Source organism: Melopsittacus undulatus, chromosome 9 (genome assembly GCF_012275295.1).
Source record: "Melopsittacus undulatus isolate bMelUnd1 chromosome 9, bMelUnd1.mat.Z, whole genome shotgun sequence".
NCBI lineage: Eukaryota > Metazoa > Chordata > Aves > Psittaciformes > Psittaculidae > Melopsittacus > Melopsittacus undulatus.
This window is the reverse complement of record NC_047535.1, coordinates 34,733,101-34,755,194: the sequence shown is the minus strand read 5'-3', so window position 1 is coordinate 34,755,194 and position 22,094 is coordinate 34,733,101. Positions and strand designations below refer to the sequence as shown.

The 22,094-nt window shown below is 46.9% G+C and overlaps 1 protein-coding gene across 5 annotated transcripts in view; it reads right to left on the bottom strand.

The window, feature by feature from the left end:
- Positions 1-6,996: 6,996 nt before the first annotated feature.
- The window catches only part of ITPR1 (inositol 1,4,5-trisphosphate receptor type 1), a 163,489-nt gene continuing 148,391 nt past the window's right edge, over positions 6,997-22,094 (bottom strand). For all 5 annotated transcript variants that reach the window (XM_034066017.1, XM_005149436.2, XM_005149437.2 and 2 more), the window contains 2 exons: positions 13,180-13,341; positions 6,997-8,408 (listed from right to left, as the gene is read on the bottom strand). In XM_034066017.1, coding sequence (XP_033921908.1) covers positions 8,322-8,408; positions 13,180-13,341 — 249 coding nt within the window. In that variant the 3' untranslated portion in view covers positions 6,997-8,321. The remainder of the gene's footprint in view (positions 8,409-13,179; positions 13,342-22,094) is intronic.

Below are 22,094 nucleotides of genomic sequence, written 5' to 3'. Positions count from 1 at the left end.
TCCACGTTTTAAATGTGTCTGGCCCTGCCCAGGCTCTTAAAATGTGCGCTTGATCAGATCACACACACATGGTGTGTTGAGGGCTTGGACACAGGCAAGGCATCAAACCTGTATTGTGCCATGGATAGCAATAAATAGGTATTTAGGAGCTGGACAGGGAAAGCATACTGACAAGTTTCTCAGCTGGTCACTGCCAGAGAGGGCTCTAAGCGTGAGCACATGGTCTGAATCAGCATGAACTGTTTGACATGAAACCCCATTCAGCCTGATCCTCACCTGCGTTAGCGCAAACTCCCCAAGCAGGTCAGTGTATCCTGTAATACTTGCCCTTGGTTCATGCCTGCAGCACCCAGGAGCTCATCCTGTTTCTGCTGCGTTAGAGCCTTCTGGCTGGAACACTCCAAACCTTTCCTGACAAACCTGAGAGCTGCCTGCTGTTTGCTCTTCAGAGAGAGCTGGTAGGGTACAACAAGGAGAACGTCTCGATGGTCATTTCTCACCGGTATGGTTGAGGACTGGTTGTTAGTTGCTAGGGCATGTCCTTAGAAATAGACTGTTCTGCTTGAGGGGGTGCAAGCCAGGTCCCCTTCCTTCAGGCACTCCATCCCACATATCCTCTGCACTGCTGGTGCTCTTGGCTCTGTGCAGAATGTCTTCACAGAGCCACAAAGAAACGTAGGAACAGCCATGATAGCACTGACATCAAAGACACTGAGTGGAACCTGCCTTTCCATCTCTCTTCCCAACATTTACATAGAGCAGGCTTTGGAGGCCACCATTTCCTTCTCTTCCTTCCACTTCCTGATTTTAGGGAGAAAAAAGAGCAAGCTCTCATTGCCAGCCACAAACACACACCTTCAGGTGAAAGACTCCTTGATGTAGCAGAGCAGGATGTCTGGAGGCACATTCAGGATGAGCCCATCAGCAGCATTTCCCTGCGGATGACTCATCCTGCCTGTCTAGCCCTGCTTTTTTGAGGTTTTCCATAGCTCTTGTCCTGGCTTCTTCCAGTCACAGAGCAGCCGTAGGTTTGGGGATGTCTTCAGGGTGAGTCTGGATTTCCAAGGATCTGCATTTTGGGTTTAGGCAGCTTAATCCTCTTGTCAGCTCTAGATCTAAGCAGACACAATCCACGTTGGTCTTTGCAGAAATCTCCTAGCTGTTGAGGTGACTTTTCATCCTTGAATGAGATCCAGTGGCTGCAAAAATCCAAACTAAAGGCAAAAAGCACATTTACAGTAAAGGCAGTCATTGGGACACATTGCAAAGGTCTATTCCAGGTTTACCATCATGGGAAGATCATGTTCCTGAAAATGTGGGGCAGATTAGCAACAGGGTTGAACCCAGGAACTGTTGGTTGGGGGATACTCTGATTTGGATCCTGCAGGTAGTCGTGCTGCTGCATTATAATGGTTCACTGGTTTATGAATAATGAATCATCCTGTGATTAAATTGATGTGAAAACTCCCATGGTGTGTAAATAGAGGCAAACTACAATTTTTAGCTACTTTCAGGTATGCTAACACTGAGGAGATGTAATTTTCTTGCTGTAATTTAATCATACGCGATGTTTGCTACCATCATTCATAAGTAAAAGTTTCTTACAGACTTAACAGATTGTGTTTCCATCTCTGTTGAGTAAAAACAGTATTATGGACACAAGTGAAATGGAAATCATAACACAGCATCTCCACTATTTTAAGAGTCATATTGAAACACATGGAACAGATAAGCAATTCCAGTCTTTGCTGCCTTCAGATTTGGTGTTCTGTGTATTTACTTAGCGCTAGAAAAGGAAAGTGAAAACAAACCCGTTGCCTCAGTAAGCCCTGGGAACAGGCTTCGCTTCTGCCCTTTCCTTTAGGACTGGGTACCAGCTCCAGGCAATGGAAGGGCTCTGGATAAGTGAGAGCTGCAAAGTCTTTCCCAAAGTGTGACAACAGAGAGAATGGGGGGCAAAGAAGGACTGGGTGTCTGGGTGACAAGAGCCATCTGAGAAGGACTAATAGGTAAAAAGCCAAGAGACAGATGATGGCTTTTCCGGATGGAAAGGCTGACTTGAAATGGGTCTGGCTGTTCTGACTCCATGGTGCTCATGGGGAAGCACCTGCCTTGAGGCAATTAATCCAGCTTGTTTCCACCCAGCCCGTAAGTGCATCCTGGGACTGTGACTTTGCCTGGGCACAGGGTGGGTTTCCCATCTTGTGATTGATTGTGAGATTTCAGACCTTTTCCCCATGTTGCACCAGCTCAAACTGCTTCCATTTTTCCCATGGAGACCTGAGCACAGGAGGAAGAGGCTCCAGCTGCCAGCGGAGCTGAGCTGCAGCAACAGCTTCCATCAGCTGGGGTCCTGGGATTGCACTGTCACTATGGCCTCATCACATCCAGAGTAGTGCTGCAGGTTTTGTGCATCCTCCTGTCAGCAGCTGAGGTCTAAATTAGTATTATCTGTTGTCTTTCTGGAAGCTTGCTTATGTGTAATTCCAATTGTATCCATGGTTGGACTTCCCCAGATTGAGTTTGATTTGGACAAGAATTGTGCTCATCCTTTCTTCCCCTCCAGCCTTACATAATTTCATCTCCACATTGCCCACTCACACACCTGCAGCAGAGAAGCATCACAAAAACTCATGAGAGCATGCCAAAGGTGGGCTACCTGGTCTAATACAAATATCCAGCCTGGTATTGTCTGAGTGCATACCAGAGTTGACTTTCTGTATGACTAAGCACACTGGCAGTGGTGGTTGCCCCATATTTGGCTTTCCTTCCTCAGTTTGTCTCAGTTTAGAAATGAAAAAAAAAAAAACAGGTTCATATGCTATGTGCTGACAAGACTTCACTGTTATGGATGGCAGGAGGGGTACGAGGCTCACAACGCAGCCAGGTACTGGAAAGATATTTGTCACTGCAGATTTTGCTTGTCATATGCAGAGATGACATGCAGATCTCCCCTCTGACAGATTGAGAGTCATTCCGAGATCCATCCACCCACAAAAACCACAGACATGCTGCTTTACTCAAATCTTTACTTTAACCACTACTTTGTGATGCAAAACTGGTGGAGTTTTTGGTACTTTTTGGTAAAAATGAAATCTTTATAGGGGTTTTCCAGCATCCTTGCTACTTACTAAAAACAAATCAACATTAGCCTACTGGATGGGACAACTCGGTTTACTTGTGGGTGGCTTTGACATTCAGCTCATTAACATGTTTAGTCTGAAAGAAGGTCGGAAAGGTAGCAAATAAAAAGTTGGACTGAGAAGTACAGCATCTCCTCAGAGGTTATTCCTCATGTCTCAGTGAAAATAGCAGTTTGATATTGTTGGAGTATTTGTACTGATTTTACTCCAAATATCAACATCCTGTACTGACCAAGTTCAAAGATGAGCAACATGGGTTGGTCTCTTTCTAAAACTAAATGCTCCATGGTAAATGTAAAGGTTTCGCTCTTCACTGTTCAGGAAATTCACAGTTTGGGACTGAACTTCCATCAAGGCATGTGAGAACCTGGTCAAGGCAGCTCAGAGCCAGGCAGTCTCCAATTAAAACAAAGCCACCCAAATCAGTCATCAGTAGGCTTACGGCCCCTTTGTGTCTTGTGTTGTAGCAGCTACTTGATGCAGTGCTTGCTCTGGATGTTTTGGCATGGGTACAGTTCACAGGCATCCCTTTAACACCTCGCTTTGGGTGATCGTACAGCTGCCCGGGAAAATGGCAAGGGGGGCTGCAGGAGTGCAAAGAACACACATGGCAATGTCTTCAGCTGCTTATGTTGGAAACGTAAAAGGGAAAGTACTCCAAATAGGTTTCTCTTGTTCAGAAATACAATGGGCAATTTAAAGAAACCCTATTAAGCATGTGTGTAGGAGCATTTCCCATTCTGGGAGACAAGTTGAATTGTTATACGGAGCTATATTATGACTTTCCCAACACGGCATCAATCAAGACCCCATTATGTAACGAGGTATCCATCACACGCGCCCCATCGCGCGTCCCCGCCGCGAGCACAGAGAATGTAATCCCAGCTCCTTTGTCCTGCCCTCTGCCAATTTGCTGCAGAATGAAGCTGAGGCTTGAATTTGCCATTGTGGCGGTCTCGGGGCCGCGGTGCCAGGGCTGTGCTTTCAGAGCAGTTATTTGCATTGCCTTGATTAGCATGTCACCTGCTTCATTAGAGAAGAAAATTCTCATCCACAGACTCAGCCATTCATGCAAATTGAAGAATACACAGAGATTCTTCCCCTCTAGGACTTCCCATTATTAGCAAGATTGGTAGATTCTTTTTGTTCCTTCCCCTTCGGAAGGTCACTTTCATTTTCACCTCCAAACGAAAGTCCTTATATAAAAGACAAAGTAATTGTCTTCCCAAACTTTAGCACACAGCAATCCTGCTTAAAGGAACCTGATACCAAAGAAAATCTCAGGTGCATGCAAGACAAATGGGAACTCCCTGGTTTCGATCTAATCCTTACACTAACTGCCATCTGTCAGTGTCACCGAATCATTAATTTTACTGGACATCAGGGAAGTGCTTTTAGAGCCCATAAGCTCTGCACTGTGTAAGGCCCAAATCTCCTGAGCTCAGCTGATCAGTTCCTTCTTAAGTCCTCAGCAAGCATTGCCTGATAGCACATGTTTTTGCCTTCCTTCCGTTTTCCAGGCTACCCAATCCCAGTTCCTCACAATTCACCTTTTCCCCAGTCAAGAAATCCTTCATGCTTTCCCCCTCTGGCTTGCCCACACTGTTTCTTATTGAAGGTGGCACCAAACCAGAATCCCTCCAGAAGGGCTCTAGGGGCACCAGCTGGAGCACAGCAGGCACGTTCTGTACATATCGACACTGCCATATACCAGGAAGGAGCCACCTTCTCCTGCTGCATCGATGCTTTCTGGCGGCACGCTGTCACTCATGGACATTCTCCAAGGGCTTCTGCCTAACCAACTCCCCTTGCTCTCCACCCATCACCAGGTCACTGGCTCTGGGAGGAGCCGGTTCCTCCCGGCCACCCCACATGCGGGCTCCCATTGGGAGCAAAGTCCACTCTTTCGCCCAGTTCATTCTTATTGGTGTCTGCAAGTGCCAGTTTTGTTCCTTGAAGTTATATTGTGATATTCATAGCTATTCCACCCAGTAAACAACCAAGCTCAGTGCTTCCAAAGGCTTCCCCATGTTCAGTTAATTTCTGATGTCCCCAAGAAGTACTGCTGCGAAACCTCTCTGCAGAGGTGGGCAGGGAGAGCCATCTACCTGATTTTACAGCATCTCTCTGAGGTGATGCTCAGCCTCCTGGGTCCTAGCTTAAGGAAGCTAAAGGTACCACAGGTTCTCATCGCAGGTTTTTGAGTGGGTTTTTTTTTCCCCACAGATTATGAATAGAGCTTTTTGTGATTTCAAGAGATATTCAGCTTTCGTGGAGAAAAACCCACCTAAAATGTGGTCCTTAAACAGATCCCTCACACAGCTTTTCCCTGAGATCAAAGACAAGCTGCCATGAGACACCAGATCTCAGTCCAGAATGGGAAAGCCCTTACACAGGCATTTAGCCTTAGAAGCTGCAGAGTCAAAATGCTGCCAGCCTCCTTGGCTGTGGCAGGCAGAGAGGTTCAGCACATCCAGAATGATCCAATCCAGAAAGAAAATTCCTAAAGTCGTGACCAAATAATGAAAGAAGAAAAAATGTGAAAGTGTGTGATGCTTATGCATGAAATGTCATTGCAATAATGAACCTCTGCAGAAATTATCACCCTGTTTGCAGGTGGAGGGCAGGAAGATAGGAGAAAGCTTCCGCTGCTGACCAGGAACTGATACAGACTGCTTGTGCTGGGGAAGAAGTGTGACCATAGAAACCCTCCACATCACCACATGACAAAGCCCCACAAACCAACCCACCTGCCCCATGTCACAGTCCATGTCTGCGATCAGGGCTGTGGTTGTGCTTTGTGCCTCAGATGCAGGTCTGCAGCTGTAGCTATCACTTTTTGCATGTCCCCACATCTCCAGGGAAGGAACCACCACATGGGAACGCACCAGGTTCTGCACAGCTGACTTTCACACGGATCACTGCACACACTGGGGTGTGTGCCTTTTGAAGCACCAGAGACTTCTGCCTTTTTAAGGTAAAGGTGAAGCAACACTGCACATTCATACAGGTGCCCTCTCAGGCTGTGCTGCAGCCTCCTCCCTCTCACCTGACTTGCTGAGGCTCCGGGAAGCCTGACAAATGTGTGTGTGTCTGCTTATCCCAGGATGGCATGAAGGGAAGGAGTGAGTCAGATACATGTCTCTGCTGCTCAGGGAAAATGAAATCCTGCTCCTTCATTGCACAACCCCGATGGCAGTCGCATCCATCACGCTCCCTCTGCATACACCTTGCTGGGAGCCAGTGGCTGTGGAGGGGAGGAAGACAGATTTACCAGGATAGGTAGAGAAATTACATGCAATTAAGAAGTCAAAATCCCACCAATAAATCTCTGGTTCGAAGGCTGCTGCCCAGGCTGCTCTCCCTCCCTCCCACCCCTCTTAGATGCACTCACATTGACGTTTTGTGATGACTTGTGGCAGGGAGACGCACCCTTTTCAGACAGTTGTGTGCACTTCCCAGATTAAAGATGATTAATTGTACCAGGTAGTTCCTGCTACATCTTAATCAAATACGCATCATCAGCAGCACTCCTGTGCACATGATACTTGGAGCTGGAGTGGTATTTTTAACTCTCACATACTCCGGTCTGGAGATGTGAAGCCTAAAACATGTGTAGCAAGAGTCTGAAGTATCCCAAATGGAGTGATCACAAGCGAGGTTGCTGGGACACTACTGCCTCTTGCTACTGGAGGAGTAGGGACTCACTCTAGTACTACAAAACCAACCCCTGCCCCTCCTGCTCTTCTGACCATCCTTACCTGCCAGGCTCAGGCAATTCTGCTTTCGCGACAGCAAACACGACCGCACGGCACCTTGGAGGGGGAGACAAACCACCAGCAGCCTCTGACCGTAGAGTATTTTGCATCATTTATTTAAATACCTATATTTATGCATTTACAAATTTTCATAGCTCTGTTTGTAGCTTTTTTTTTCCTTTTTATTTTTTTTGTAGACAGTATTGCAGAGAAGTCAGCTTTTGTAAAATGAGGTCCATGTATAAAACTATGCAACAGACTGGAGAAAAAACCCAAAACAAGTTTCCTTTCATACTCTCTAGAATCAGAAACCAAAGAAAGTGACTGAATGGAGGGAGAGAGATAGAGAGGAAGGAGTAGGACAGACCAACCTCAAACCAGTGGCTCTCTCACAAGCATTACACACGTCAGTGCTCAGCTACAATCCTAACGGGATAGGTTGTGTTTCAGTCGGTGCAATGCCTGTTTGCTAAAGCTTTAGCAGGCACATAGGTCTCTAATGAAAAAATAAAGGGAAAGGATCCTACACACTGAGAATGCAAAGCCTGGCCAGCCTCGTGATAGGTTTTAGGTGTCGTAGCACAAAATGCCCATAGGAGACTGCACCCACTCACCAGTAGTGCATCCTCATCCCAAACTTCTTTTTGCATAAAAAGTTCCCTTTAAGAAATCTTAGCATTTAAAAAAACAGGTATCTGAGCTCTTCTAGCCTCAGTATTTTGAAGAAGTCACTTGAAAAATACCTCCTGCTTTCCTCCTTTGGAAGCGTTAAAGTAACGTGTAGCTTTCATTGATACCAATTTAACAGCTCACAGATTCCCAGTGTTATCTCTGGGAGGAAGAGGCAACAAATATGGCATTGCAAGATATTTACACACATGGTACAAAAATGTCCGAGGGTATGAAAAATCACCAGTTACACAATTTTGCAGCAGCCTCATTTACACCTGTAATTTTATACCATTTATTACATTGTACTAACACACCAGATTCAAAGATGTGCACTCCCTTTAGGACATTCAGGAGTTACAAATATATTGTGATTGCATAATTCATATTGCACAATTGTATAAAAACATAAATACTAGCTATTCTATATTTTTTTTAAATACAAAATACATGTCACATAGTCAAATATTCTTTTCAAGTGCAATTCAGGTGCTCTCTTTAAGTCCTTCCAAGAAAAAGGCAATTTTGATAGTTTTGGCACAAAGTTTAACCTCCGTCCTGTGCCAACAGTTCTAATTACAATACGTATGCCCCAGACTTTATATAGTAGCAGTCATATACATATAGTATAAAAACAGGTTATTTACAAGATGAACTGAACGTACACAGAAGCAGCCTCAGTGGTCGGGTCTGAGCTCTGGGTTAGCATTACTCGTGCTGTTGCGAGAAGGGGTAAAGTGGCCTTTCTGACTTATGCTGGTTGCTGCAGGTTCACATTCATGGGTGGGGGGTGGCCGAGGAGGCCGATGCGCTGCTTCTGCTTCCTCTGCTCTGTCATCTGGAAAATCAAAGAGTTTGCTCATTAGGTCTAGACACTTCCTGTGCTCGCCCAGGGCCTCTTGTGCTCTGTGTTCACTCTGAAACCCACTTTCTACAAGTAACACCCCTCTGTCCGCTGTGGAAGAGGGAACTGCGGTGCTGTCTCGTGCACTCATCGGGGATGCCCATCAACTTGCTGGGGTGGCTGGCTACTGTATAGCAAGGAAACATCTCTGGACAGCAGGCAGCCAGCAGGAATTAGTGGAGAGAGCAGCTTGTGAAGCCTCCCCCGTTAGGAATTCTTTGTAACCGGTCCAATGTATGAGGCAGATGAGACGCAGAGAGCGGAAAAAAGGGGCGAACCCTCAAGTGAGGCTGGGAATACCCTTGCCTTTGCTGGAATAGACTCGCGTGGTCCCGCTCTCACCAGAAGCGAGCCAGCATCCCTTCCCATCTGCCAGGAGCCAAGAGGCAAGGCAGGGCCGGGAGGTTAACCACCTCACTGCCGGAGAGCTCTATCTTTGGCAGCGCTTCCCATCAGATAAAATAACGTTTCTCCTAATTAGTGCAGTCGTGACCTAAAAACGGATCATTTGTTATTACTGATAGTGAAAAACGGCCACAATCCAATCCTCCACTCTGGGGTTTTTCAACCCTTGGGAGGCTTCTGACAACTTGTGTAAGCTGACACGCCACGTACGGAATGACTCCGGCATGGGCAGTCTCCAGCAGCACACAGCTGGATCACTGCACCCTTTCTCCACAGCTCCTCAGCTTCAGAGATGCTGGCATGTGGCCTGGCCTGCAGCAGCCCTGCCGAGGATGCCAGAACAGAGCCTTGCCCCTGGACCACTGGGGTGAGGGGAGCCCAATACTGCCTGCTTGGGCACCCGGGCTCCAGAGAGAGCCCCCATACCCTCAAAGCAACAAACAAATGTACAATCACACCACTGCAAGTGATTCACAGTGGCATCAACACAGTGTGCATAAGGGGCTGTGCTCACATCCTGGTGACTCCAGCAGCATGCCCGTGCACCAGAAATCCTGGCTGACTTCCCACTAAAGTAATTTTTCATTCAAGCATAAGATAGGATTTAGAGTATTTTTCTCTATGAGAATTAACTAAGCTTCCTGCAAGGCTTTTCCTGCAGCATCTATATCAGCAATCTCATTTTTTCAGCTTTTGGATATTTAATGACAAATGTCAGCTGATATAATTGCTTGCGGTAGAAACTCGAGGAGGATGGGGGGTAGCGTGCTCACACATTCAGCTCATTTGTAACATGCACTTGGATGCATTTGGTTTCAGTGACAGTAAGAAGTCTTCCCATCTCTGGAGCAGCAGACCCCAGTGTGCTGGGCAGCCAGTGGCTGGCCTTGGGGCCTGGAGTTCATTGTAGGGAAAGGAGCTGGTCAAACCATACAGTTCTGAGCAACCCCCAAGGGCTCCTGGGCAGAGCAGCCCTGCACACACCACTGCTTTCACCCAGGCCTGCTGTGTATAATTAGACTCATTTAACCACCAGGAAAAGGGCTGAGATACAATAACTCCTCTTGAAACCATAATTAAACTCGAGTGCAGCCCAGTGCCTTGCTCATCGCCTGACCCAAGGGGAGCCAGAACTGTTCTTTCTTTCACCTTTCCAGGAAGATGACGACAGCCCCCAAGGTCAGTTCCCAGCTCCCAGCCCTCTGTACCACACTTCTGGAAGTCTGTTTTCAGAGGGCTTGTAACCCTTCACAGGCAAATGGGAGCAGGAGGAGAGGGGTCTTTCCACTGCTCTCTAGTCTCAGACACACATACAAGCTACTTCCCTGCTGAGCCAACTGGGACCTTTTTTAACAGCTTCTAAGCTAACCCCCAAGTTGGAAATACAAAGAGGCAATGAGGACTTCATTTAAAAAATGCCCATTGACACTAATTAGCTTTACTGAGCAAACCAAGAGCCGTGATTTCACACAGCCAATCAACTGGTTCAAGGGCCACATGAGATAAAAATGAGAAAAAAAAAGAGCAAGGAAAATAATACCTGTTTTCATGCTGTGTAGATAAAGGGATGGTGCACCCTGATGTAAAAGACAAACCCCCTTTAAAAGGGAAGAATACAGGAACCAAGCATAAAGCAGACAGAGACATTCAATTGCAATGTTGATGAAGAACGTTATTAATCCTGCAAGATGCTTAATGCTTGTCTAGAGGGCACTGGGCTGCAAGATGGGAAAACTTCATTGCGTTTACCTAGAGAGTGAACCTCTTGAAAAGCTTTGTGGCTGCAGTGACTGTACACCTGCATCTAAAAGGCAATAAAAGCTACACACAACATAGTGCAGGGGAGCTGTCAGCTGTAGGAATAATGCTGATGGGATTAAAAAATGAAACCAAGGGACCTGAAGTTCATCTGAGTCTAGCTGGACTCTCCGATAACCATACAACAGCACAGACACACGCTGCCTTGTTCCAAAGGTTATGGGTGAGTTGGAGTTAAGAGCAGGAAAGGGAGCAGGGCATGTGCCAAGTGCACGAGCAGGACACCAACTGTGCACGCACACACAGACACGCCAGCCCCACCAGTAAAGCCAACCTGAGCAGCAGCTCCAGCACTGAGTCACCTCAGTGGCAACGGAGGCCAGGGTCCACCCAGTGCAAGGGGACTCTCTTGAGCACAGAGCCAACGTCTATTAGAAATGCCTCAAGCTTACTGACATCGGAGGATGGCCCTGGGAAGGGCTTCTGGATGATTACATCTAATCCCCTGCTGTTGCAGACAATTATGCTGTAATCTTTTCGCACAGAATTGAAGCGATCAAGATTTTAATGGCTCTTGGTGCAGTACTCTGTGAAAGCAGGCACACTGGATTTCGGTTTCTAACAATTAGAGTCCCCAGAAACCTAACGAGCTTGAAAAGCAAATGAATAAGAAGTTTTCCCTTTATTTAATTACAATAAAATAAATACAAATTAAAGTTCCCTGAGTTAATTCCTTTTCCTGGAGACAGTTCTTGATCGGGAGGGGGGATGTACTGGTTTTGTCCCATAATTGGAGAACCTGCAACTTTAGCAGGGCTCTCTGCAATGGTACTTAGGGGAATTCCTAAAAGCTATCACAACATTAATGAAGCTGGTTTCCTCTTTTGTTTTTACAGCCAAATAGCTCTCTAAAAGCTAGGTCCTTCATTCTTATTTTCACAAAGAGTGAGAAGGGGTTTTAGCGCTTGGTCAGCCAAGAGCTGCAAGCGTCAGGAAGATACGCTCTCTGATCCAGAGCTGGCTGTGGCTGATGGAAAGACTTCTGGTGACTGCAGAGCACTTTGAGTCAGACCCTTCAACAAGAAGATGCAAGACACATGCTTCAGGATAATTGTTTCCAGGCAAAATAGCAAAACCACTGCCCAGCAAGTATTAAAGCACAGACAAAAGAGCAACTGCCTCAAAACCAACTAGAGCAAGGGGGTCCATGGCACAGTGTCTGAAAACTAATTACAGTAAAAAGCACCAAGGTTTTCTGCTCCAAGTCCTACATGTTAATCCCTTCTTTGTGCTCCATGGGGTGTTGGGCCCAGCTCCATCAGAAATACAGAGCGTGATCGGAAGGCAGAGAGCCAGGATCTCAGTCAATATTAGCTTCCAGAGACTCATGTCTCCATAAAGATAACTGGCTTACAGAGAAACCCAGCCTACCCAGAGCAGAGGTGGGAAGCAGGAATCCGATTAGTATTGGAGAGAGCTTTGCCAACTGTGCTACAGTCGGCAGATCACATCTGAAGAGATAACGAACCAAATCTGTTGGCCATTTCTGCCCTGGGCACTTCTATCGACTGCCCCAGGATACCATCATGTGTAAGTCAGCAATTAATTTTATCCAGTGCCAATATCTATATAAACTAAACTAATTGAACCATCTGGCTCAGGTTATTAATCCATAAAGATAAGCAGCTAGTCACTTTGCCGCCACAAACAGCTCCTGCCAGGGCAGGCAACAGCATTTTCCCTTTAACTTCCAGTTAGGCTGTAATCTGTACAGACAACAATGAAATAAAGCCCTGCTGCCTTTGTGGCTTTCACAAAGCTATCACTAGGTTTGGGCCGGGAACAATCCCCACGAGCCCCAAACAAGCCAAAAGTTAACACGAGTCCTCTAACTCGTGGGGCAGAAAAACTACTGCACCAATAAAATACAGCATTCAGGTGTTAAGTAGCAGCAATACATGCTGCAAGGCAAAATATCTCTGTGGGTACACCTGTCTGTGCTGCAGTCTTAAGTCTGCCAGCAGCCAAATTGTTATCTGCATTAGCAGCACAGTGACAGCACGGAGGAGACCAGTGTGAGCTAACCACTCGAGTGCTTCTCCAGTTTCTCAGTGGGTTTTGAGGTCCATGCAGTAAGTCAGTGCTTCTGTCAATATCACAGCCTCTGACTTACTGGTATTAGGGTTAAAACCTGTCACAACATCACCACCACCACCACCACATACATACAGGCTCCTTGCACCAACAAGGACTGATTTAAGTTAACTACAGCTTTCAGTTTTGTAAAGCAAGTTTTTCCTTTTTGTAGCGGCTACTTTGGACTACACCACTTCGGTTCACACTGCAGGCAGGTCAGCTGTGGTACAGGGCTTTGGAAGGGCACTTCGCTTGTTCACTTCTTTCCTAAACATGAGCTACTTTAGAGAAGCTCTTCATGGCTTTGCAGGAGCTGTAAAATACCAGTTCATACAGGAGGCTTGCAGGACCTTTGTCCTGCCCATAGCAGCGCACAGCCACATGTTTACAGCCAGCTCTGCCTTACCTGATCTTTAAGCTCTGACAGCTGGCCAGAGAGGTTGGTCACAAGCTTCATGGTGGACTCCAACTTCTCCTGCAAGTTCCTCAACTCATTCTGCTCCCCTTCCGAGTCGCTGCTCACAAGCGACATGGCCCTCATCCGGGGGAACCAGTCCAGGTTTCTCTCCTGAGAATCAGACACGAGTTCACAATTAGCATTTGCAAAATGAAAACCTGCACCCGAGCAGCTGAGTGCAGACACTCTTCAATACCACCCGGGGACATCCCTCACATACACAAGCTCTGCAGTTATTTTCATTTGCATCTTACTGGAAAGTTTGCAAAATTGCCTGCTAGAGGCAATGAGGCACTTCAGATGTAACTACTGAAAACTGCGGCTGCTTATTGCTGGCTTTTCCTTTCCAGCAACTCACTCTCCCCAGCCATTTCTTCTTCAGATACACTTGAGTGTAATACATGAACACCGGACATTAAACCAGCCCAGATTTCATGTCTGGACACGCATTTTCCAGTGCTGTCAATCTGCTGCCATCTTAAAGTCTTTTAATTTGTGTTTGTTGAAGATTGGGCTGGAGCACCTCCCATATGAAGACAGGCTGAGAAAGTTGGGGCTGTTCAGCCTGGAGAAGGCTGCATGGAGACCTCAGAGCAGCCTTCCAGTATCTGAAGGGGGGCTATAAGGATGCTGGGAGGGACTACTCATTAGGGACTGTAGTGATAAGACAAGGGGTAATGGGTTCAAACTTAAACAGGGGAAGTTTAGATTGGATATAAGGAAGAAGTTCTTTACTGTTAGGGTGGTGAGGTACTGGAATGGGTTGCCCAGGGAAGTTGTGAATGCTCCATCCCTGGCGGTGCTCAAGGCCAGGCTGGACAGAGCCTTGGGTGCCATAGTTTAGTGTGAGGTGTCCCTGGCCATGGCAGGGGGGTTGTAACTGCATGATCTTCGGGTCCTTTCCAACTCTGACTATTCTGTGATTTTGATTTTCTGCTGATAAAGCTGGTTTGCATGTTTGGTCAAGCAAACTTTGGCTGCTCTTGCTATTGAAAGAATGAACATTCTACCTGGAAATACTTTCATAGTTGAAATACTTCCTTTTTAAGAAAAAAAGAAAAATCATATTCTGAGTTGCTGGATCAGGCCAAATGTGGGAAAGATTAAGTTACAATGAACTGCTTATAATAGCTTTCATTCAGGCATACAAATTCTTTTATATTCCATGTTTAAGTTGCAGTCAGGAACTTCAGTGGACACGTGTTCAGTTGTATCAATATGTACACAGAGGCTCACGCATACACTCATGTACATGCCAGTGATATTAAAAATAAAAGCAGGAACAGAATAGAAAGCCACAAAAGAGGAGGAGGGGTGCACCCTGCATCTTAACACCTTAAATTTCAACACCAAACTGGTTTCCTATCAAGCCTGGTTCTCCTCCCACACTGGAGATTCTGAAATGGAAGTCAAACAAATGCTGGATGAGATAAGGATGTGTGCACTCTCATAGGTGACACTGCAACAGCTGGTAGTATTTTAAACAAACCAGATGAAATGGTAATGGGCTACTGGATTAACAGTATCCCAAACCAAAGACAGATCAGCATCACTGATTAACAGCGACCAAAGTTTGTCCTGGCCAGGCCCTTGGCTGAGTTCTCTCACAAACCTATGGCTTATTGTTACAGCACTGCAAACTCTGGCTTTTTGCCATTTCTTGACAAAATCTCTGATTTGAGCCCCGCTCCCCATCTCTCTGCTTCCCTTCTGTGCTCACTCATTCCCAGGAGCATGCATCCTGCTTAAATCAGGGTTGTGCATCTCTATAGAGCTATAGTCATATCCTTTCTGTAATTCAGATGAGATGCCAAGACTCATCATCTTAAATGAGTTGCTTCTGATCTGCTTGGAGTTTACTATTGCTGAGATTAAAAGGCAGAAAGCAGGCCCTTTCCCATGCAGCACACCACAGGATTCCCACATGATGCAAAACTGCCAGGAAGGCTTTCTCCTGATCTCTGTTTACAGGGCAGATGGTTTCTGCTAATAAAAGAAAAAAAAATGTATGTACCAAAAAATATGCCTTTATGAAGACAAGTGCCAAAATATTTTGGACTTCAGGAAATGACAGGCCCGTAATTAAGATTTAATAACAGTAACAGGCAACATTTCACTGCATTTTCCAGGCATAGTAAAATCCTCATTAGGGAAGAGAGGGCAGGCTCTTCACTTGTGCTCAGGTCCAGCACCTCCTCCCCAAAGTATTTCCCCTCCCCACCCAGGGAAAACAAACTAAACCAACTGCTATTCTCTTCCCTGCTCTCCTCCAGGCCAAGGACAAGGTGAATTAGACTAAACTGCAGTTTATTTTGGCAGGTTTGCCTGGACCCTCTGGTCTTATGTAGGTTTTCTAGGCAGGCACAAGAGCCCTGAAGCTCCTGCCCACTCTTTCCTTGCTGTAGAAATACTGCTATTTTACTTACTTCCAAAGAACTGAGCTTTCCAAGCTTCCAGGCCCATCCTTATGAAGGATGAAGGATACAAGGGGAGGAAGACCTGGAAACACCAACCCTTCCTTACCTGCAGCATTTTATTAACACATACACCAAACATTTTCTAACATTACAATATAAGCAAATGCTGTAGCTGCTGCAGGGGCTGCAACTTGATCATTACGGGCAGGGAAGGCGACGGGCAGTCTCGGATGGTGAAATCAAACCAGAAAGCACTACAGCATTGACAGCTGCAGGCTCCTCAGAAGTTTCATACCAACGGGTTTTCTGAAAGCCCCAGTTCTTGAAGTCACTCGAGTATGGGAAATCTGGGCTTTCACTCGAAAAAACAACAAAACACCTCTCTAGTTCTCATAGCAATGGTGAAAGAATAAACCCCAAAACACTCCGTGTGAACTCTGCAAGCTGAGGAAGGAGAACAGTAACCAAAGGAGACAAGACTCACGGCCCTCTGGGCAGCCCTCTCTCCTCCAGTGAGGACAAGGCTCACTTTTGAGGCAGGTACTGGCAATACTCGTGCTGAGTCCTGATGCATTCTGTGCAGACAGGCTTAGGGAAGGACTACATCACTTTTCCAGCCCAGGTCGTTAGGCTGGACCTGACGCAGGCTTCACAGATCTACATGAAACCTGCGCTCCCATTCAGGTTTCATGTAGCTTTCTTGGCACAACTCGAGCCTGAGATTCACATGGAAGCTGCCACCCAGCAAGAGGGGGATGTCCATGCAAACAGCCTGGGCAAACACCTTCAGGTGAGGAGCCATGGGGACAGACAGGTAAAACTGCGTCGATGCAGGTAAAACAGGCATCAGTGCTTGCTGACCTATGGTAGCTGTGGGAGCTCTCTGGAGAGGACAGCAGGGATGTCACCAGCACGCAGGGGCACACTTCTTCCTCCTCTGCACATGCACTATTTCACAACCTCTTCGCTCTGGCTCTGCATGGGAAACCTTCAGCCTGTTCCTACAACAACCCCCCCAGGCACTACAGAGAGAAGCTCGAGAACCTGGATGTGACCAGCCTGTGTAAATGCAGACTTCCCCCCAATTGCCCATCCTCGGCCATAGCGAGGGATGCTGTGGGGATGTTTTCTTGTAAATAAATAAATAAGGATGCCTCAAGTGGAGCTGGTGAGAAGGGAAATAAGCAGGAATGCAGAAAGGTCAGTTGCTGACAAGCCCGCTGGGCCAGTGTGCGGCAGCCAGCCCGGCTCCCAGCCCCATGCCTGCCAGCAGTGCTGCCTCTGCAGAGAGCTTCTATTCAGGGTTCAATAAAAGATTTATATCTCGATGATCTAGTTTCTGCTGAACTTTAGCTGAACACCAGGGTGCCTTTAAAGATGCAGCCTTACATCCTTCACTGGGGGTCTGGTAGTGCTTTAGAAGCACTGAGTGAACTGTGAAGGGAAAGCTCCCCCTTGATCCTTTCCCCTGCGTGTCCCTTATCCTGCACCCTCTGCCCTTCCCGGCTGCTGGCACCTCACATACCAATGCAGTTATGCACTGTCTGCTGTGGTGCTCCTGCAAGCGGAGGCACCGGGATCCTGGTGTGCAGTCAGCTCCCTCTTCCCGTCACAGTTGCAGCTTCCTCTGCTTTAACAGATGAAGTGAGTAAAGCCACTGACGGAAGCTGGCTAACCACAAGTGCTGGGTTTCGGGTTAGCTCTTTTTCTAGGTAAAGTTGGAAAAGTCCCTGTTGTAAAGCAAATATCATTAAATCTCAGACATGGGGGCGATGCTGACCGTCCACAATTGGAAATTTGAAAAAGAGGAAGCGGCGCTGCATGATGCAGATGCAATTCATTCTGAGAAGCGCCTGCTCCTCCCTGCTTCTGCCAAAGAGTTTATTCTAAGAAAGGTTTCTGAGGCAACCTCAGTGCGAGCCGTGCCAAGAGATGCATTAGCTCCGCTCCTCGGGCAGGAGACAGCTGCTAACAGCAGGGACCGTGGCTCATCCTCACCTCCAGCCACCCCGGAGGAGCCACCATGCTCCTCTTCTGGGTCTCCATTTACTCACCTACCCCTGAGCCTTATATTTATGGGGTGCTGAAGGGCTAATTCAGTGCTCATCAGAATAAATCCCCATAGCCTGCCGTTGGAAGGCTGCCCAGCAGCCATCACTTAGTAAGGGAACATGGCAGCAAATTTCAGTTTTTGTCATGTATTGTTAAAAATCATACCCATACAGCTAATAAACAGCTTTGTGAAGTGCTGTGAAAACTCATTTTTGTGTGTTGTTTGTGGTGAGATTAAACTCCTCTTGGTTCTTTCTTGTGCTTCCTGGAAAAAGCCCCATGTCAGGTTCCCTCTCCATTCTGCAAAGGGCTCAGCATCACTTCTTCCACACCAAGCTGCACTTGTCCCCTGCCCATAAAAAACAGCACTCCCCTCTCTACATTAAGAGTATTTCCAAACCTTCAAGGGCACTGTCTTTACACAGCAGGCTGAAGAGAGAAGGTTAATGGTATAAAAACCTCCTTTTTCACTGTTGCCACAGATTAAACACTTAAGTGTGTTTTACACTGGTGCAGAGCAGGGAACTTGGAAGAAAGTCACTATTCCCAAAGGTGGAAGATGGCCATGCCCCTACATAAAATGACCCTCCCATACATCCCCATGACAGCTCTGCAGCAGATGACTCACTTGAGCCGAGCGCTGTGTTTACCTCACCAAGCATCACCCAGCTTCGTGAGACTGAGGTGGACGGCCCTGGTGGGAACCCCTGAAGGCAATCTGCTTACTCCTACAGGGAGGACAGTACCACCTCTCCACAGCAACCCACTTATGGCTGTTTGCATCTACACTTTAAACAGGACCTGTTGTACCACGATCAGTTGGGCAGGACAAAACAATTAAGCATGCAAAGGCTGAGCTAACAGCTGCTGGTGGTGATGGCTGCAGTCACCCACCTACTCTTGCACAACGCATCCGGCACCGCCGGGCAGCCTGCAGAGCGCTCTGCGGCACGGGGTCACCATGGGCTCCGGGTACCGGAGGAGGCGGCAGCGATGACTCAGGGTACGGCTGCCTCACCCCAGCCCCAGGCCACCTCCTCGGCACACACAGGCGGCCCCATGGGGCTTTCTGCCCTGGCCAGCACCACAGACTGAGCGGTTCATTTTCCTCGGCGTGTCACCCTCCATGGCTTCCAGCTGGAAAACTTCCCCTTCCCTCCCCAGTGCACACGGTCGGTGCCCCGGGATAAGGACACTGCACCCACCCTGCAAACTGCTTTGGGATCCACCCAAATCCCAACACGTTATGCAAACAAACCATTACACAGAATTGGGCTGAAGCCTTTGCTTGTTTTCATCCACCCAGGCCCTTTTTCTGCCACACACTCAGCCAGAGTGAAACCTTTGGCTCGTCAGTGGGCATGCTAGTCCGATATTCCCAGCACAGATGCCTGCTCAGGTGGTTTATCAGGGAAAAACAAGGACTTGGCCACTTAAGGTGAATGCCAGCAACAGGAGGGTTTTTTCTGCAGCATGCTGCACGGCATAGCAGCTTGCACACATCCAGAGGGCAGAGCACGCTACCGCTGCGTGAGGAAGATGAGGTTGACCAACCATTTCCCCCTGTGCAGCTTCTGGTTTGCACTGTAATGCCGATCTCAAGGGTGGAACAAGTTGCTTTGCTATCTGAATGCAAAGCTCAGTACCCGTGCCTATGACACAGTATTTCCAGCAGCCAAGGGCCTTCTGCCAAACACACCTCTTGGCTCTTCTCTGCCTCTGCTATTATTTATTGTTTAACCCTGTAATTATATTGGCTAACTCTGGTAAGGTATCTCAAGATGCAGCTTGTTGGGAAGATACCACCAAATTAAGCACCATCAGCTCCAGTTCAGATCCTGACCTCCTCAGTCCTCCTCTCCCAGCTTGTGCCCACCATCAGAATGACTGGGAGCCCTCAAACCCCAGTGTCTTCATCTATAACCCAACAGCTACATACCAATTACTTAAATGGGCCACCCTCTTCTGCATCTTAGCATTGGTTTCCTAATCATGGATATGACAACCTTTCTGATTTGATTTTGCCTCAAAGTATAGGATTTCCAGGCACAAATTACATACCATGCAAGTAAGTTTCTAATAATTTCTCAAACTATAATTTCAGCTGTATATACATCTTTTGCCAATGCTGGAATCATTAAGCCCCTTTTGAAAAGCTCTGAGTCTGAAGCATCATAGAGCCTGCCACTTGTTATTCCTATAGCTGCTGCAGTTCAAAACCAGTGTTGGCCATCTCCCACTGAATTATATTCAATATAGAGCCTGGGGACACAGTAACCCTCAAAGCCATCATCATGTGAGCCTTGGGCAGGTCATGAATCACACATTCCTGCTGGGTTTCAGAGCACAGTGACAATCGTGGCTGGGTGTTTAACTCCTTAGGAGAGGTTTCAAGTTGAACTTACACTTCTGGAAGAATGTGATCTTTAAAGTCTCACACCAGTGAAGCCTTGCCTTTACTTACTGGGAGGCTACATCTCGGTAAAAGTTACAGGCCACGCTGGACACTCAAAACCAGTAATAAGAAATACCCTTCTCTTATGGTGTAGCACATAGCTCAATACAGAAAGGAAAAATACCCAAGAATATGTTTAAGTCTCCAGGTTTGCACGAAGAGGTTAATGAGGGCACAAAAGGAAATTTTAGCTTTCATTTTCATTCCAAATTCCTTTAAGGATATCTGCACCATCACTCTTCTTTACAAATGGTTCATTTTCAAATGACAACACAATTCACTTGAAGGTTCAGGACTCGGTGCTCTCGATCTGGACATGTGAGCTTAAGCAACACCTCACGCCTCTCTGCCTCGCTTGTGTAATAAAGGTTAATGGCACGGCTCCTACTTGGTGCACTAGAAGTCTGTGGAAGCTGCAAGAGCTCCTCAGGAAGCTTTGTACTAAGAGCTTTTCCAAACAAGCCTTTATTTTCAGCATGCATATGTGTGTGCACAAAATCACCCACAGCCATGCAGCTCTTGCCTGCACTGCTCAAACACTGGTGCCAAGGTGTACATGCGAATCCTTGTACTGGGGTAGGCAAGAGTTGTGTATGCAAATATTTGTCCATGCAAGTGGCAGCACACTGCAGCTGCATGCACAACAGCTTATGAATGCACATGAACCCAGAGTGTACATGTGGTTTTCAATGTCTCCAGCTTCAGAGTGAGAATTTTGACATATTATAAATGCCTGCAAACAGCTGTTTGTAGCAGACCTTTGCCAACAGTCAGTGACAGCTGTACTGATGGGGCTGCTGCTAGTGAGGCTGCCACACTAACTGCAGGCAAATGCAGAAAACATCAGAAGGAATTCTCAAGACAGGAGGGGTAGATAAGACATTTGAATGAACTAATCTGTAGGGAGTTGCACCGAGTTCACATTAGTCACTTGGGTGTGGATGTCGGTGTCTGGCCAACACGATAAGTGGATCCCCTCCACCTCCTACACACATGGAATTATTCAGACATCACCTGATCTTCCCTGGTGACTACAAAGCCACACAGCAGCTGAACCGTGTGCCTTTATTCCTGGGAAAGGCAGGAGGCACCAGACTACCAGCTCTGCAGCACCATTAGCATACCTCCCAGATAAACACTTTTCAAAAGACATTGATCCATCTCGAAGCTGTGCTATCTTAAGTGCACATCTGCAGTGATTCAGCCAGATGAACACCAGGTCATCAGGAGGGCTTTATAAACACCAAGAATTAAAGACTATCCCTATTACCACTAGATGTTTTCTCTCATCCTACAGTACTGTGTGTGCTATTAAACAGACATTAGGAGGTGGTTCAAGATTGCATTTCCAAGGTGAGCTGCTTCATGCCAAGCTTTATTTGCCACCTCCTGAAATCCCTGGGGTTATCAGCCTCTCCAGTGCTGGTGAGGACCTGAGGACAGCGGGTGAGTCACTGCAGCAGCCCGGGTGTGTACGCAAGCTCAGCTTCTACATCAAACAGAACCAATTCATTTCCCCCCTTGCATTGCTCCAGCAATTCCCAGCAAAGATTCTTAAGATATCCCAAGTTTTACATCATATATGACAGCAGGCACATGCTCACCTTACTGATGAAAGTGAGCATTATCCCAGTTTTACAGGGGGAAAAGCTGGTGATAAAATCCAGGCCTCCTATCAGAAGTCTGCACTTGCAGCTACACAACCACTGCAGCCTGGCTTCCCCATGCAGCTCCATGAACATAGGGAACTTGAACAAAACCAGTCTGAGATCACAAGAACCAATACACCCCTAATTTGTATCAGAAAAACGTTATGGGAGTTGTAATTACAAATCAGTACTGCCAGTACAGTCTATTAGGTTTTATTTTATCAGATCACTTTAATTGTTATTTTGATCAGGCTTATAATGCTCAAAGTACTTCAAAACCTTAAGCTCTGT